Source organism: Musca autumnalis, unplaced genomic scaffold (genome assembly GCF_047663935.1).
Source record: "Musca autumnalis isolate F117 unplaced genomic scaffold, ASM4766393v1 scaffold_1, whole genome shotgun sequence".
Taxonomy (NCBI): domain Eukaryota; kingdom Metazoa; phylum Arthropoda; class Insecta; order Diptera; family Muscidae; genus Musca; species Musca autumnalis.
Genome location: NW_027411644.1, coordinates 1420655 through 1440258, shown reverse-complemented (window position 1 = coordinate 1440258; position 19604 = coordinate 1420655). Strand labels below are relative to the sequence as shown.

The window sequence follows — 19604 nt, the reverse complement described above, 5'->3', positions numbered from 1 at the left end:
AGCTATATTTTGCATTACCAATAGCACTTCCCCTATACCCTATTTCTTTGAAAATGCTATATTTACAATAATTACGAATGTATCGGTTTGGAAATCAATTTGCGAGACAATTGTGTCTGTGTCTCCGACCCTACCCATTTTTTAGGACCCAAAGGCTTGACCATGTATCTTCAATACTACTGAACCGATTTCCATCAAATTTGAAGCAAAAGCTCAATGTTTGTCGTTGTTATGTATATTTTATGAATTTCGGAGGAGATGGGGTACCTTCCCCACGCCTTTCTTTTAAACGCTACATGTCTAAGCCAACCTTATGTTTATATCGGTTTCAGCATAAATTTTGGGAGGCACGAACCACGACCACTTTTTTAAATATGTTATATATTGAAAGCTGATGACTACACCGACTCTTTTCAATACATTATTTTTCCAAAACTACTGAACCAAATTTCATGCAATTTTCGGAAAATCTTCAGGAATGTCCCGTGGTCCAAAATGCTATATATGTATTTGTAGACGAATTTCGGGGGCCTATTGTTTTATAATCGCTATATTTGCTAAATTTATGAGTGCATTGGATAGGAAAGTAATCGAGACAACGGTGGTTGCGCCCCCGATCAAGAAAAACGATATATTTAAAAATTTCCTGAAATGGTGAGGTTCAACGGTCCATCAGCCATAAAAAAACTAAAACATATAAGTCTCAATAAGCGGGAGAATTCGACTTAACCATTTTTTAACATTTATAATTAGATCGCTTTAGGATAAAGACAGGGGACATGCACAATAAAAAATCCTAAACAGCATCAATGGGCGAAAATTCGACAAAGTCCGTAAGAGAAAAGAAAGGTTACAGACAAAATCTGTTGATCAAATTAAAATTCTCATCGGTATGACAATTGATCGAAAAAGTGAGGTAGAAAAAGCTACTTTTTGAAATTTCAAGCATAAAGTCCATAAAAAGTTGTAATTAAAACCCATTACGACGGGCCAGCAACCCGGACCGGGGTCTGCTAGTTATGTAATAAAGTACATAATAAAACAGGAACAAACACTAGTCGAAAAATAAATATTGATTTTGATTACTTACATACATATAATGTTTTCTATAATTATATCAGTAATGTGCACTCCGAATATACTGACATACACAATTGTTGGCACACCATTTTATTTTATTCAATTACTAAAGCACGCCATAGGCGTCGAAGAGTATCTCTTAAATTTGATTTCTGCAAAGACAATGAGGAATTCATTTAATAACTGTCTCCGTATGTTAGCTGTCGTCATCAATTACATTGCGGAGAAATGCCACAATGAAATTGACGTTTTTATTCAGACCAATGAAGATGACACGTGGTCTGTGTGTTGGTGTTTAGTCTCGCCAATACAAATGAGACACTTAATGAAATGCGAGTGTTTGAATCACAGAGACAGATAGTCTCCGTTTACGCCGCACATTCCATTGCCAACGCTGAAAACTGCTGAATTTGATGTTTGGCCATTATTAAAAATCTTATTTGTAAAAAAAGTGTAGATAATTGATGACTTAACCAAGATGGATGCTTTGAGACGTTTCACTTAAGCCAACAAACCACGCTCATCACAATTTTTATCGTTACAACGCCTTTGTGTTGTTTGTAAAGCGAACCTCTTCCCAAATCTCGTATTGCAACAAAAGGGTTTCGTACTCAGGTCCCCTTTCAAACAGAAACGATACTATGAAAGGATCCATGCCGCACAATGCGACTAACGCAGAAAGCCTCATACATTGTCTTCGCACTCACACACAACAAACGTCTCAATGATTTATGAAACTCTGAATGGAAACAACATAAAAAGACATTCTACAGCAGAATTCCTCCCAATTCCTACAAAAGAGGCAAATGCTAACAATTGAAGGCTTTTGAAGGACTTTTTGCGAAATTAAAGTGACGTATGAGTTATATTTGTATTTGTGATGCTTATTCACACAAAACACCGCTTACAGTATACACACATACATATATACAATTCCAAAGAAGTATCATTCATACGCAACGGCTTCTTTTTCATCTTCATTTTATAAGACATTGATGTTGGCGTTTTTGTATAACGCTTAACCACAGAACGACATAATCGTCAGTCCGTTAGTCGTAAGGCTATTGAAGGAAATACAACAACTGTTTACACATATGTATACATCCGTACGCAACAACAACAATATACAGCACTACAAAGCATTTGGATAATCCTTTCATTTCCAAATTAAATTCGTATTCAATGGTCATTGTTTACAGGACTAGTACTGCCGACCGGAAGACAGCATAACAAATTGAGTAATGTCAAATTGTTGACATGCCTGTCTTGTTTGACTTCGCCATTCATTCACGTCATTATTATTTGCCCGCGTGTTTTTTTTTTCAGTAATTATGTAACAACTACCCAGCAAAATTTGACGGAAGGGGTTCTTTGCGATGACGTGATTTCATGTCATCTTTTGCATTGGTTCAAAGGAAGTCGTCGAAGATCCGATCTTTTCATTAGGATTTGAACCAATGCAAAGGAAGTCGTGAAAGATCCGATCTTTTCATCAGCATTTGTACCCATTCCATCGATTAAATAGAGATGAATTTGTTGTGAAATAAACAATGAGTAAAGTTGTTAAAAAGTCACAGAATAGGCCCCCAGGGGCCTACAGGTCAATATAAAACGCCTTCGACGTTTTGAGTCAACTTATTGTATAAGAGGATAAATTCAATTATATTTCTATCTAGGCGGCGTATTCTCTCACTTTTTAACAACTTTTGCTCATGGTTTATTTTTTAAATTTTCATTTGTTTGTTTTGTAGTTGTTACAAACAATATCGACAGTCGTAAAAAGTTATATAATATGCCTACTGGTCACGAAGCACATTATATAACTTAAATATTGATTAAAAAGTATTCAGATTCACAATGCCAAAACAATCCCAAAGTTTTTTTTTTCAAAATATTTAAGTTTTCCTGAAAATTAATGTTTACCTAAATTTGCCAAAGTTTTTTTTCAAAATATTTAAGTTTTCCTGAAAATTAATGTTTACCTAAATTTGCCTACATTCGTATACCAGTATAGAAGCAATGTATCCGAAATGTGTGTATGGATTTATCGGTTTTAAACGTTTTTTTACTTTTTTGGTGACCGCTGAGAGTACCGAGTAGTAGAAATTACCGTTATAATTCATATGTAAAACAAGTTATTGACAATTTCGGCTACATGCTACATGTCCACAAAAATATAAATAACAATTTATCCCCTATCGTTAGTTATAATCAGGTGAATCGGAAGGTATGTATGTAGGTCCACACATTATTATTGTCCCCATTTTCAATATTTTGACGCTTCTACCCAATATAACTGAAATTTTACATAGATGGCCAAGTTTGGACATAGCCCCCACAGCCTCCTATGACAGATTTATTTTGGAAAAGCTTAATCCGCTAGGAGTAAATATGAACTCATTTGGTACCAACAAAAAGTGGACTATCACTTTTTTAATTTTAGCCAAATGGCAGCGCAGCGACCACTGTACTGCTATATGTTTGAAAAAATATAAAATAAAAAATTTAGGATCTTATAACTTGAAAAAAAGACTTCGTCGGGGATTCGGCGAAACATAACTAAAATATTTCATGAAATTTATGTATATGTACTGAAGAATAGACATTACAAAATATCTTTAGAAAACCCAAATTTTTAATAATGAATGCAAAAAGTTAACAAACAAAAACTGCATAAAAATTAAGTTAAACCTCATTAAATTGTTCATTTAATTTGATACTAACATGTTCCCTAATGCTTGGTTTACATTCGGCATCGTTTCGTGATTTCGGAGGAGTTTCGTGATTTCGTGCCAAATCAGCCAACATTTAGCACCATTTCGCATAAAAAAATCAAATAATCTCATTTCGTGATTTCTGCGAAATCACCATCGAAACCACAGTACTCATTATATACAATCCTGTTCTTGCCTGAAAAAGTACCAAAAGTTGCAACACTTTTCTCGTATCACAATAAAACAGGTAGATGGAGAATTGCTTGGGTGCCACCGTGGTGCAATGGTATGCACACCCCCCTTGCATGCTAAAGGTCGTGGGTTCGATTCCCAGGCCAGGCAACATAAAATTTTCAACGGTGGAAAAATACCACTCAGTAATATTGGCGACATTTTCTGAGTATTTCAGTCATGTAAGACTTCTCTACAAGTTGTGTCTGAGGACATGCCGTTCGGACTCGGCAATAGATAGTAGGCCCCATATCATTGAGCTAATATGAATCGGGGTGCACTCATTGATATGAGAGAAGTCCCCCATGTACCATCTGGGATGTTTGTGGAGTAATTACTATATTATTTTGCATTGTGTACCCGTACTTTTTTAAATTAAATATTTAAATATTGGCAAAAATTACTTCCCATACAAATTTGTTCAAGTTTCTAGTTTCCACTCGTCCAAAGCAGCAAATAGGAGAAGAGGGTGTTACTCAGCACCAGTTTTGGTTTAAAAGGAAGCGCAAGTTTCACTAGTTTTCTAATTACGGGAACGCATTTCCAATACAAAAGGGACAAATAGTGCATGCAGTACTATTTTGCAGGTTCTGGAACACAACCTTAATCAATCGAAATTACTCGTAATTTTTTCTCAACTATAAAACAAATTTTTATTTTGTCAATTTGTTAGTATTAACTAGTTAATTTACGATAATTTTCAACATAAAGCAGTAATGTTATATATTTCGTATATTTTAAATGAAAAATTCACAACAACGTATTTTTTCATTAATGTTCGATTAGCTGCGCAAATGCATCTACCTTGGTTATTGAGATATGTTTAAAATCAACAAAAAATAAGTGTAAACATATATAAATAAGTGTAAACCAGCTATAACTTTTACACTGAACTCACCCCGAAAAAACGATGCTAAATTGCCTCTTCTTTGATGTTATTCTTAAAGAGTACGGTAAGAAGTAATTAATGACAAAGTTATTTTTCAGAAGCTTGACCCCTTAAGAGTATATATGAACATATTTGGTACCAACAAAAATTAGACAGTGCATAGGTGGCATATAATGTACTTATAATCAAGCGTATTGCACCCTCCTTCCGATTAAATAATGTTATAGATATTCAAACAAAACAAAAGTTTTGAGCAGGTAAAACATGTGTTCCTCCGAAAAAATCATTTCTAAATCTTGAAAATTGGACCAATAAGTAATCAAATTACAAAAATAAACATATTCCAAAATATCCATAAAAATGGATTAAACGTAGAATTCTCATTTAAGTTGCACACGTTTTGAGTAGCACTGTATATACATATGTAATCTTAACACGACAACGAGTAATGCCGAATTATAATTAAGAAAATTTGAATCATTACACTAAAAATCAAATGTATTAAAATAATCATAAGCAAATGCTAAATTGTTCCAATGTATAATACTAATTCCCAAATTTTTCCTAACGTTAGAGTTGGGCAATCTCGTTCCTTTTGCGGTTCGATCTTTTCCGTTCCGCAAAAGAAACTAGGTCGTTCAGTTAGTTGTTACTAATGGGTCGATTCCGTATTGCGAGGCGAGTCATGTCACGTCGTCTATCGTCTCTGTGACAAAATTTAAAAATTGCACTACGTAAAGCGATAGAAAATAATCTTCGATAACAAGTTATCGGTGATGTAGCGGAGCGTTTTTTGTTTTGATTTCAATAAATTAGAAAAAAATATCAGAACAAGTTGTACGCAAAAGTTAAAGTTTTCTAAAATGATAAGCTCAGTGGAACTATTTTTTGATGATAGTGAACGTAGCATCTATCAGACGACACTTAAGAGATAAATCTAATCCTTTAGAATTGCCATCAGTATTGTGAGTTTGTTTGGTTTGCAACATTCATAAAAATATTAGTTCATTTTTAAGGTTTAAAGCCTATTTTCGGCTTCCAAAAGACGATTTTATTTATATAGTGGAGGCATTAAAAATGACTTCAAAAAAAACCCACAGAACAACAGCAATACAGCCAATCCTTAATGTGTGTGACGCTTTCAAAAATCTCATGGCAATAACTTTAACCTCGGGATGGCTCAACCCACATTGTCAAAGGTATTAAGCGAATTTCTGGAGTTAATAGAGGAAAAACTGTGTACAATTTGGATTGTTTCCAAATTAACAGAAGAGGAAAAGCGTCAAAATAAAAAATATTTTTATTCAAAAACAAATTTCCTGGGCGTTGTCGGATGCATTGACGGAATACACGTACATATAATGGGACCAAAGGAAGATGTTCGCCATTTATATCTGAATAGAAAAGTTTTTAGTTTAAACGTTTAGTTGGCAAGTACGTTGTCAATTTCTAGTTCATTTTGAGGTTTTCTATATTCTATCTCAGCAGATTGTCCAATTTCACTGTTATTATCATCCCACGTCTCTTCAATTCCGTAGATCGCACCTGCAGGATTTGAAACCGTATTAATTTGCAGTAAGTCTGCTACCGCTTGCTCCATCGACGACAAAGATATTTCTTGTGATGGTCCACCTCCTGTAGCTGTAATGTTCTTATTTTAATACATTATTTTCTTTTGTTTGGATTTAAAATGAGTCCATACTCTGTTCCATTCATCTGATGTGCGCACACAACTATTTAATTGCTCCACAACATCCTTCCACACCTCAACAAAAGTGGCTTTAGTTTAGCCAAAAAGTCTGACTCTACGAGCTACGTTTGGTTGTGCTTCCATTTTTTCAAGCAGCATTTCAAATTCCTGTTTTGTAGTAATTTTTACCAATATAAGTACTGAAACACCAAAAAACGTATATAATATTAAATAAATTCACTTAACATAAATGAAAATGTGATCTACGTTTCATTTTTTCGTTTTTATTCGTTTGAAAAAAGCAGGGCGACAGCAAATTTGTTGTCGCCGGAAAATGAATTTTATGGCGACAGAAGTTGACGTCGTCGGGCGACTTTTGCCATACGTAATGGAAAAATTGCAACTGGCAACGCGACACGACTCGCGTCGAAATACGGAATCGACCCATAAATTTGCCGATAACATAAACGAAAAATTGTTATCGTAGTAAAAATTAGTACATTCTTATACCCTAGACAGACGGCAGATTTAATTTTCATTAAAAATGTCCTAATTTGAATTAATTTTTCACCCTGACAGACGATAGTATCTGCATTTATGAAACAGCTGTTTTTGTTGTTTGTTTGTACCCAGCAGACCACTTCATGAAGCTTTACAAAAGTTCGTCAAAATATGCGAAACAAATACACTTTCTACCTTTGATATTTTCACCACGATGAAGCAAAAATAAATTTAATTTATTCGCGATATTTTTGAGTCTTTTTAATATTATAAAAATATTGCAAAACTTTAAAAAACATTTGAGGAAGATATAACTTTCGATAGAATTGGTATGGCGGGTAATGAAATTTTTTGTGAAAATAAAAATTTGAAAAAGAGATTTGTTAGAAGGCGTGAAAAACGATTAGCTGCTATTCTACTCGCGAAAGACCACTACTTATTTTGAAGAAACGCGAAAATTGCTGATTTGCTTTCCCTTTTTATTTTCTTAAACATGGAAATTTGACAATAGACAATTGATTTTCAACAGCATTGCCATATTGAAATTGCTAAATTCAGTTTAAATTTCCTTTGAGTTTGTGCATTAAGAATGTGGATAATGCACGAATTAATTTGAATTAAGGCAGTTAATGCAAATTAACGCTGCCGTCTGTCTAGGGTATTACAGGTTCTGGAACAGAGCATATGAGATTCCTTATTCACTGATAAAAGACAGGGAGAGAGAGAGAGAGAGAGACAAACGATTTTAAATGAACTGATGGAACTAACTAAAAAAGAATGGGAGAAAAAGGAACGAGGGAGCAAAAGGAACTAGCTGAACCGCATAGTCGGACCTAGTACCGGTCGTTCTTTTTGTGGAGTAGTTCCTTTGAACTATTTCGTTCCGGAACGACACAACTCTACCTAACGTACAATACAAATACGCCTACACACTGAAACGTAAATTATTTTTTTAAGCTAGGGCTGAAACACATTGTCGCTTTTCAATGACAAATATCAATTTCTTCAGTTTTATTTGGTTATTAGTAGCAGGCATTTTTATACCCTCAGCCTTAAGCTCGAAATAATGGTTTTAGACCCCAATTATGTTTGGACGAAATGTGTTTCAGACAATTTGGAGTCGATTTATCATTGTCTGTCCGTCTGTCTGTCTGGCTGGATGGTGCGCACGATAACTCTGAAACGAATGAGCCGAGTTTAAGTTCGAAGATGGGCCATATCGGTCTACTCTTTCAGGTACCTTGTGCGCACAATAACTCTTGAAGAGAGTAACCGATTTGGTTCATACTTTGTACATCGTGAAATGTGTCCCAGACTTAGATAAGGTTTCAATATGGACTCAATCGGACCACTCCTTCGGGTACCTCCCACACAAAATTTCTAAAAGTTTCAGTTTAGGGCCTGCTCTCGAATCGCTTTGATTTTTGTTGTAGCAACTTATATTCACTGCCCCCCATACGACGGTACAAGTCCATACTTCCTGAGAAAATAGCCTGAAAGGTGCAAAAACCCTTATCACGCCGTGTGTAGTGGTTGGAGCGTAAGATAACTCTCGAACGGATCTGCCGTTTCGGTCCAAAATGTGGCCTTCGTAATATTTTGTGCAAACTTAGTTTATGTTCGAAGATAAGCCATATCGATCTACTCCTTCAGGTACCTCCCCCACAAAAGTTCAAATATATTTGGAAAAATTGTGCGTACGATAATGCTTGATGGGAGTGACAGATTTGGTCCATACTTTACACATACTAATATATCTACCAGGTATAGGACAATATGGACTCAATCGGACCACTCCGTCGGGTACCTCCCACACACATTTTTGGATAAATTCACTTTAAGACCTGCTTTCGGAACACTTTGATTTTTTGAAATTTTGCCTTTTTAGGGCGAAGATCACTTTTAATGATTTTTGTTAATTTTCTCGTTTAGAGTTAAGCTTGATGATCTGAAATTATTTGCAAGTGAAAAAGGAAAGCCAAGGACTCGAACCCACATAGTCACCAAATTACGTTACCTGGTTTCATTGGTGGTAAAGCAAATCTTCGGACGTATCGACTATGTAATGGCTTCTCTGTCCTAGAACTTATCGTTTTTCAAATGCAAATGTGTTTTTGTACATTAACGCGGATACTTGGCCACAGAAATGTATTTTCTTCACGACAAACGCTTTTTGCGCTGACTTTGAAGTTATGAGTTTTGGCTTTGAACGCTAACACGCCATGACAACATTTTTTGATATGTTTTTCAAGGACGTGGGTTCAAATCCCAGCCGGGTTCAGCCTGTTTTTATTTTTTGAAATTTTGCCTTTTTAGGGCGAAGATCACTTTTAATGATTTTTGTTAATTTTCTCGTTTAGAGTTAAGCTTGAGAAGCCATTACATAGTCGATACGTCCGAAGATTTGCTTTACCACCAATGAAACCAGGTAACGTAATTTGGTGACTATGTGGGTTCGAGTCCTTGGCTTTCCTTTTTCACTTGCAAATAATTTCAGATCATCAAGCTTAACTCTAAACGAGAAAATTAACAAAAATCATTAAAAGTGATCTTCGCCCTAAAAAGGCAAAATTTCAAAAAATAAAAACAGGCTGAACCCGGCTGGGATTTGAACCCACGTCCTTGAAAAACATATCAAAAAATGTTGTCATGGCGTGTTAGCGTTCAAAGCCAAAACTCATAACTTCAAAGTCAGCGCAAAAAGCGTTTGTCGTGAAGAAAATACATTTCTGTGGCCAAGTATCCGCGTTAATGTACAAAAACACATTTGTATTTGAAAAACGATAAGTTCTAGGACAGAGAAGCCATTACATAGTCGATACGTCCGAAGATTTGCTTTACCACAAATGAAACCAGGTAACGTAATTTGGTGACTATGTGACTTTGATTTTTGTTGAAGCAACTTGCATTCGCTGTCTCAATTACGACAGTAATAGTTTTTTCAAGGGGAAGTCGATACTTCTTGAGAAAAAAGTCCGAAAGTTGTAAAAACCCCCTATGGCACCATATCGTCGGTGTCATGCTTAAGTGTTCCATACGCCATTTGTCTGATTCGAGAAAAAACTAAAGTTAATGTTTGAGTCTATACAGTCTAAAAGTAGTGCAAAAATTCAATACTTTAAAAGCACAATTCTAATTATCTAAACTCAAAGAATATACCAGAAGTTGATTTTAGTCAGATATCTGTTATAGTCTAAAAGTTATGGCAAATTTTTACAATTGCAAAAAGTTGATGATTTGTTCCATGGGTTCTTTTTTTCGTGTTTTTGGCAGTTTGCTTCACATGGAACACGTTATGTCACATTTCACTCCCTTACGTGAAGTGCTACTGAGAACCGGAAATTCAGAAATTAAAAATATTTAGATTTATAAACTGTTATTCTTCAGTTTTTAAGCCAAGTCCTTTAAAACAATTTGTTCCATACGCCACATTATTGGCAACTTGAAAAAAATTGGGCAATTTTTTGTTCCAAACGCCATCATTTTTGGTGCGGAACAATTCGTTTTTGTCTCTTTTTGTTCCATACCCCAAACGACATGGATATGGAACTAAGAAATTCAAAGATGTTTTGTTCCATACGCCAGGCTTTATGGATATGGAACAAACTAATAAATTTTTCGGTGTCGCAAGGCGGATATGGAACATATTGGCATCTGAATATCTCAGAATCTATAGAGGTAGAAAAAACCGAATCTGAAAGAGCATGCTTCAAAACCTTGTAAGGCACCTTTATCTCAAAATGTCAAAAATGGCGTATGGAACACTTAAGTATGACACCGACGATATGTAGTGGCTGGAGAGCTCGAACCGTATCCAGCGTTCGTCCACACTTTGGATATCGTAATTTTTCTTCGAATATTAGATGAAATTCGAAGGTGGAAGGAGTGGACCTTCCGATATCTCCCCCACAAAAGTTCGAAAATATTCGCTAAAATGGTACTCTAAATATTGAAACTCAGTTTAGAAAAGCCCTATCTATCGATGTCCCAGCAAATTTTTGCGCTTTAATCCTATCCATATTGTTTTGAAAACCCCCCCTAAGGGTATATCTCTGTCGGCAATGTCGACTGATACTTTTTTACTTGTTTTAATACACATAGACTCAGATTAACGAAAACGAGTGGGAAAATGATGATAACTAAATAGAGAATTCCATGCTGATTATGTCGAAACGTATGTAGACATACGAAGTAGAATCCTGTCAATTTTTCGTTATCTTATGGACATTAATCGTTAGATATGACGGTCAAAGATACCTGTATCTAATAAATTCTGTGGATTTATTTTGAAATATAGTAAATCACCAATGATTTTATTAAAGGACTAACAGCTTTTATTTTAGTCACTCTCTGTAAACCATGACACCAAACGTATTTTAATAAATCGCATAATTCATGTTGTTAATTCGATTAAATGTCTGTCAAAAAATGGTGTAGGCGCCCAAAACACTTGTTTTAGGTTCAGTAAAAAATAAGGTTTTATTTTAATGTATTTTAGCAAATTTCTGATTTTTACTTTAGTGCTCGTGAAAATGCAACGGATTTAGCGATTTTACATTGCTGAACTACGCCTCATTTTGTTTATTAATTTCGAGTCCATTCACAGCGCCTAAGCTGTTACACTGTTTTATTTCATACGGAGAATATTGTATACATATGTGTGTACTGTGGTGTATTGCCGTACACAGAATATTACAAAACTTTTTAAATTTATAAAGGAAAAGAATTGTAAAAATAGTACAACTTTTGGTTTCGTGCAGGTTTAAAAAAAAAGTTTTGTAATATTGCTATTTACATATGCATTATATACGTATACATATGTATGTATGTACATACTGTCTTTGGGTAGGTAAAAATTGCTTTTGGTCACTTTCGGCTATGTTTAATACCTCACTTCTATTAAAATACAAATATAAGATAGCTTACCTTTTACCAATGTCAGTATACCTAAAGGCATCACCAACACGGCTACCATTAGATCCGTTATGGCCAACGACATGAGGAAATAGTTGGTGACATTTTGCAGACGACGTTCCCAGGCTATGGCCAGGCAAACAAGAATATTACCCGCAGCTGTGCCAATCACCAATATCAAAGCCAATAAAGCCCAGTAATTGTTGAAATGACTTTTGATAAGCATATCATCGGAAGGACTTAAAGTTTCTTGGTTGGTGCTGGGGACAAGGGTCGTAGCAATATCCACCACAGAATCTGTTCCTTTGTAATAAGAATCGTAATCAATATCAAAATAGCTGTTGTTGTTGTTATCGAAACTGAACAGAGTGTCAAGCGACGATTTATATTCGGAATCCGGTTCGGTATTCGATGACCATTGATTGCTATTGCTGTTGGTGAAGATTAAATAAATTTCTTTGCCTGTTTCGTATTTGAAATTTTCCTCCATGTTATTTGTCTGCATCGATTGTTTCAAATAATTTACAAATGTTCATAGGACACGCTGTACGTGCTTGTCCTTCGACTTGTTGCAGGGGTGGAATTTGTATTGAATTTTATCGTCCTCGTCGTCGCTTTCGTCATCATCATTGCTAACGCCATCATTTTTATGGCCTACGCAACTACATACTTTGAAAATGTGCAGTTTAAATCGTAAGATCGTGTTCCGGCTGTTGACTGTTGTCAACGTTTCGAAAATTTCGTAATTAACCTTTTTGAATTCCACCAAGGTTGTGTGCACCGCGGCAGCAATGCTTTTCCCAAGGACTCTTATAATGTCCATTCAGAATTCCTCACCCTCACCGCACTGGTAAATCCACAGTTAAGTTGAACTCGTCAAACTTCAATCTAAACATGCCTCTTCGTTCGAGGGCATTGTTAACTACCACTTTAGCCCCATTTTACCTGAAACGGCAGAAGAAAAAAATAAATGAAATTAAATTAAAATTTACTAGTTGTGCACGGACATTCTCCTACCACTTACAACCACACTCACACACATAAATATGAGCTAAAATCTATTGGGTATAAGGCAAACATTATCGTCTACTTATAGTACGCTAACACAAAGAGTTTCCACAAAATAAATAATAAAAAATAAATTAAAAAATTCCGATCAAAAGGATGCAATGATTACCATCCAAAGTCATTAAATATTCATTTGAGGAATACAAAGTTAATAAAAATATCAACACCATGAAGTAGCCACGCTCCAGTTCCAAGCCTTCAAATGGGCTGGGTACCAATGACGTTTATCTTCAAATAAACATTTCGATGGCAAAAGTAGTAACAATTTATTCACGATTATACTCTCGTAAATGTGTACTTTGATTTTATTATTTTATTTTTTTCATTACCGAACAAGTATTTACTGCTCAGTTTCGGACCCTCTCTGGTCTACGTTGCCTTACTTATTGTTTCTGTTTGTTTTTTTTTACCTCTACCTTTAATCTTATTTGCTTCGTTTGGCATAGAAGTCTAGGCGGTTTTCCTTATCCGGTACACACCTCCGTGTACACTTGAAGTTCGTAAAGCATAATGTTAGGCAAGCTGGTATGTAGTCGGTACGCCGAGCTTCTACCTTTGCCTTTATTCATTCATATTTGTTTTTTTACGACTTAATGACTCTGCTGGGATTAATATGACTAATGGTTTCTGTGTTGAAAATCTAAATGCTGGATTTATTTTCATCATTACCTTTTCATGAGAATGCTATTTGTCGTCCGTCATCCTTGAAGTCGGGTAAACAGGCAACCAACCATCTTAACCAAACGAAACCATAAAACAAAAAGTGTAGCAAAAATGTTTAGACATACACAACGTGAATGTATGTAAAAACATGTGTTTTCAGTACAAGTAAAAGGATTCCACATGACTCTTTCTGAATTTTGTGAGTTTTTTCATATCAGCCATAATTTCACATATAATTGCTAATTTAATTATTATTATTTATAATTTTATAATAATTTCAATTTTAACTTCCATGTTCACAATGGATTAAAATCGATCTGTTTTCTTTAGGAGAGTCGAATATTATCTATCAAACAGATCATACGTGTTTTGTTTAACTCGGTTAACAAGTGGCTAAGCTATAGCGGTTTAAATGTTAGAAAAAAAACAAGTAAAAAAGTATCAGTCGGCTTAGCCGACAGAGATATACCCTCAGCCTGTGTGAATTGAAACTTTCATTTGCGGCCAGATCGAATGTATTTACGGTCTTTTCATTATTTTGTGGCCTTTTTTTGGACATTTGAACTTGGCGACGAAAATATGGATTAGGATTAAAGTTCAAAAGTGTGGCAGAGGAGGTATTTAAAGGAATGGACGGACATAGTCCATTATGGAAGTGGATCTTATTTTGAGAGTCATATCTTTTCGATAGATGTCGCGCCCACTAGTCGTTTCAGTGGGTCATCATATAACTTATGGACCAGTATGCCAGGAAGCATGGACTTGTCCACGGAAAACATAATACCGTTGTAAGCCGGATAAAAACGAACAGCATCGGCATACATTTCCAAAGGTTCTTGGAACAGACCTTAAACTGCACTTAGACACAAATGTTGAACTTTTTTGGAGGAGGTACCCAAAGGTAACTCCATTTTAGAAGTTAAACTAAATTTGGACAAAATATTAGGAAATCCAATGTTTGGACCAAATTTGTTCAAGAGATATCGTACATACCCTCTAAGTGACATTTTTTTAAATATTCGGGGGAACTACCGGAATTTGTAGACCGGTATTGCCTATCTTCGAACTGAAAGTATGACAAAATATCAGGAAGGCCAAATTTTGGACCAAATCGGTTAGTTCGAGAGTTATCGTGCTCTCCAGCCACTACATCGGGGTTTTTTACACCTTTCAGGATATTTTCTCAGGAAGTATGGACTTGACCCTAATGAGACATGTACCGTCATAAACGGGGGAGTGAATACAAGTTGCTACAAGAAAAATCAAACAGATTCGCGAACAGGTCCTAAACTGAACTTTTCCGAAATTTTGTGTGGGAGGTACCCGAAGGAGCAGACCGATTGAGTCCATATTGGAACCTAATCTAAGTTCGGTAGAAATTACACGATGTGCAAAGTATGGACTTAATCGGTTACTCCCTTCAAGAGTTATAGCGCGCACAAATTTACCGAACATTTCCGAACTTTTGTGGGGGAGGTACCGAAAGGAATGGACCAATACAACCCATCTTCGAACTTAAACTATATTTGAAGAAAATAATACGAAAGCCCAATTTTGGACCAAATCGGTTCATCCGTTCGAGAGTTATCGTGCGCACCAGCCAGACAGACAGACAGACGGACGGACATTGCTGAATCGACTCCAAATTGTCTGAAACACATTTCGTCTAAACATACTTGGGGTCTAAAACCATTATTTCGATGAGGCACATTTTGCCCGTATGAAAGTGTATATACATACCCTCGTTAGCATAAATGCTGAATAGAAGATACTAGAGTTGGGTAATCTAGTTCCTAGTTCCTTGTACTAGTTCCAAAACGTATGATTAACATCATGAAATATAACGTGTGCTGTTAAGTATACGCAGTTTGTTCAAAGGAAAAATGTGGGCGATTGGAACTGCGAAGTGAACGAGATAGTTCCATATAGTTCTTTTGGCACAACTCTAGAAGATACCAAACAATATAAATATTTATTTTTACGTAAAAAGAACTGGAAACACTCTAACAACGTGCGTATAATTGTTATTAATTACAAATATTATAGACAATCATACGCACTGGGGTTCCAAATGTTAAAAGATACAAACAAATATTAATAAAAAACTAAAAGTTAAAACGCAAAAAATTGCATAACTCATATATTTCCCATATAAATGTTTAAGATTTTTCCCATTTGTTAACCGATTTAAAACATATCGTCACCATAAATGCCCAAAGTCGTATCTCGAAAAAAGTCAAAATTTGTTTTTTGATTAAATCTAATACAAACAAGTGAGCAAAGGTTATAGTCGGGACGGGGCCGACCATGTGATACCCTACACCACTACACCTGTGCATAAGCTTTTCACTGGTAAACATTTCTTTTAGGGAATATAAACCGACTACCACCAAAAATAATATACCTCTTTGTCTCTGGGATCCCCATAAGCAACCAAAATTTCGTGACCATCCGATCAAAATTACGACCTGTAGCTTGGTTGCAAAAAAAAAAATGGAAAAATTGGATGCATTACCGACTATTGTGGTATCTCCCTTGTTTGACCACCATCACCAACCTGCTTTACACCAATGTAAAGGTAATATTTTCTTCTTCCATTAACAGGCTTTGTCGTTGGAATACCCCTACTAGAAGCCAATATATTCACAAAGAATAAAACTTTGAATTTGTCTCCAAATGAGTTTTTCCCCATTCCGACCCCTAAATATTATCCGGCTATCACCAAAATCAATAGGCTTCTTCCTATGCGGGACCCGCATCAACTCCCAAAAAATTCGTGACGATCCGATTAAAATTGCGACCTGTAGCGTGATTACAAAAAATCGGAAATGGGATGCATAATCGACTATTGCCATATCTCTGCTATTTGACCACCTATGACAACCAAATTTACATCGTTGTAAAGGTGATATTTTCTACTTTCCTTGCCAGATTTTGCTTTTGATATACCTCGTGAAGAAACAGAGATATTGGCTTTGAAATAAAACGTTGACCTTTCTCCAAATAAGTGTTTGCCCATTCCGACCCCTGAATATTATCCGACCATCATCAAAATCAATAGGCTTCTTTCTTTTTGGGACCCCCATTAACCCCCAAAATTTCGTGACCATCCGATCAAAATTGCGACCTGTAGCGTGATTACAAAAAAATCGGAAAATGGGATGCATTGCCGGCTATTGCCATATCTTTGCTATTTGACCACCTACGACAACCTGCTTTACACCGTTGTAAAGGTGATATTTTCTACTTTCCTTTCCAGGTTTTGCTTTTGATATACCTCTTAAAGAAACAGAGATATTGGCTTTGAAATAAAATGTTTACTTTACTTTAAATAAGTGTTTGCCCATTCCGACCCCTAAATATTATCCGACCATCACCAAAATCAATATGCTTCTTCACCTGTGAGACCCCCATTAACCCTGAAATTTTCCTGACGATCCGATCAATATTGCGACCTGTAGCGTGATTTCCAAAAACTAGAAAAATGGGATGTATTACCGACTATTGCGATATCTCCGTTATTTGGTTACCTACGCCGACCTAGTTTGCATCATTGTAAAGAAGGGATCTTCTACTTTCATAGTCAGGCTTTGCTTTTGGAAAGTTTGCAACCAAAGCTGTGATATTTGTCAATATAATTAAAATCGCAAAAATGAAAATTGGGGTTTTATTTGCTACTATTGCGATATCTTCGTTGTTTGATCACCTACGAGCACCTACTTTACATCATTAGAAAGTTGATATTTTCTGCTTTCATTGTCAGGTTTTGCTTTTGGTATACCCTATACAGAAGCTGAGATATTGGCTTTGGAAAAAAACGTTGTCTTTTTATCCACCTAAGTTTTTTGCCCTTTCCGACCCCTAAATATTATCCGACCATCACCAAAATCAATAGGCTTCTTCCCCTCCGGGACCCCCATCAACATCCAAAATTTCGTGACGATCCGATCAAAATTGCGGCCTGTAGCGTGATTACAAGGTTTAGATGGACAGACGGACAGACGGACAGACGGACGGACGGACGGACTGACGGACGGACACACATAGCCAGATCGTCTCAGCTCGTCGAGACATTCATTTTGATATATATAAGTATGGGTCTACGACCATTATTTCGATGCGTTACAAACTTTTTGGCCAAAACCAACTTATAATACCCTCCACACATAGTGGTGTAGGGTATAAAAACTAAAATAAATGATCTTGCAAAATTGTAAGCTTTTACGTTAATAAACGATCCTATTCAAGAAAAGGCATTTCGGAAAATGGGATACCATTGCAGATTTTGTTGTAATGTCGGATCCCAAAACCAAGCGTTTCCGCGGTTTTGGTTTCATTATTTACTCCCATTAGTATATGATTTGTGATATCAATCATATATACTCGCCTTCATAAGATTAATATTCCATAAAACAGATTTTCATTTTATAACGTTTTTTACTTCTCCAGTAAAATTATTATTTTGTTAGTTACGACTTTTGGCATTTATGGTGACGATACGTATATGGCTTGTTCTAAAGTTAAAAGAATTGAAGCATTTGAAATATGGATCTATCAAGGAATACTGAAGATACCTCATACATCGTACATTTCAAACCAGGAAATTCTAAGACGAATGCATCTCGACAGACAACTCTTACACAGTGTTAAATTAATGAAAATTGCATACATTGGACACATGATTATTAAATGTAACATAGTAATATAAAATATCAAAACATAGTAAGATGTAATTAATATAATATTGTATGTTCGTTTATATAACAAATAAGCAAACAAAGAAAAAGAAACATAATATTCTACTCTCCTAAAGAAAACAAATTGCATTGCTTTAAAAATAATAAAAAATAATTGAAATTCGTTATGATAGAAGAAACCCCGTTTTTTCTACATTTGCCGTAATAATAGTATAATCAAGATCAAGAAAATCGAATTGGCACATCACAACCCCTGCATAATTTTGTTGCATCACAGTGTGATCTGAAGAATATAAATGTCTTCGAAAAATTTAACCGACAGGATGCAGACATGATATAATGGAACGTATGTCTAAAAACATGTCATGAAAATACCGAATCGCCAACTCTTTTTATACCCTACACCACAATGTGGAAAGGGTATTATATGTTTGTTTTGCTAAAAATGCATGTAAAACCGCGAAATATTCGTCGTAGACCCCCATGGTGGTATACCAAAATGCATATCTCGTGAAGATAAAGTAATATTGATATGTGTGTCCGTCCGCCGATTAAAAAATGGAAATCAAACTCCAGGCCGCAATTATGGACCAATCCACACTGGTTTCCAACTTGCGACAAAAATCGAAAAATCGATATCAGCAAATCTCTGCGACAATTCAGCAAATTGTCTCTAAACATATCATATTTTAATATTCCATCACTGTTTTTGTAAATTATAACAGAAGAAGCTGACATTTACGAATGATCTCTTAAAAATTTTAAAAACATCAGTACGAGTAAGGTTGTGACTTCTTACAAGGCAAGAAACTCAAAATTGAAAGGATAAAATTATTTTTTTTTCGAAATTAAAGTTTTAGTACAAGGTTTGCTAATTACTTTTACATAAAAATTTTTACACATTATTCGCATAAAATGTGCTGAAAATCACATTTTTTATAATACTTTTTTGAGGATTTTTTCCAAGTCCTAAAACTTGAAGTTGAGTTCTACTAACTACGCCATCCTTCGCCACTCTCAAAATTTTTTGAAGAATGTTCGAAATAGTGTCAAGTTTACAAAAAATTTGGTTCCAGCTACATATATTTGCATTTCCGTGTGTGACATAAAAAATACTGACGATGCCTCTGGGCGTTTCAGTGAATATGCCGTATTAC

At 35.4% G+C, this 19604-nt stretch overlaps 1 protein-coding gene across 2 annotated transcripts in view; it reads right to left on the bottom strand.

Moving 5' to 3' along the window:
* Nucleotides 1–19604, bottom strand: part of 5-HT2B (5-hydroxytryptamine receptor 2B) — a 166511-nt gene that overhangs the window by 107597 nt on the left and 39310 nt on the right. For both annotated transcript variants that reach the window (XM_073984450.1, XM_073984359.1), the window contains exon 2: nucleotides 12032–12964. In XM_073984450.1, coding sequence (XP_073840551.1) covers nucleotides 12032–12524 — 493 coding nt within the window. In that variant the 5' untranslated portion in view covers nucleotides 12525–12964. The remainder of the gene's footprint in view (nucleotides 1–12031; nucleotides 12965–19604) is intronic.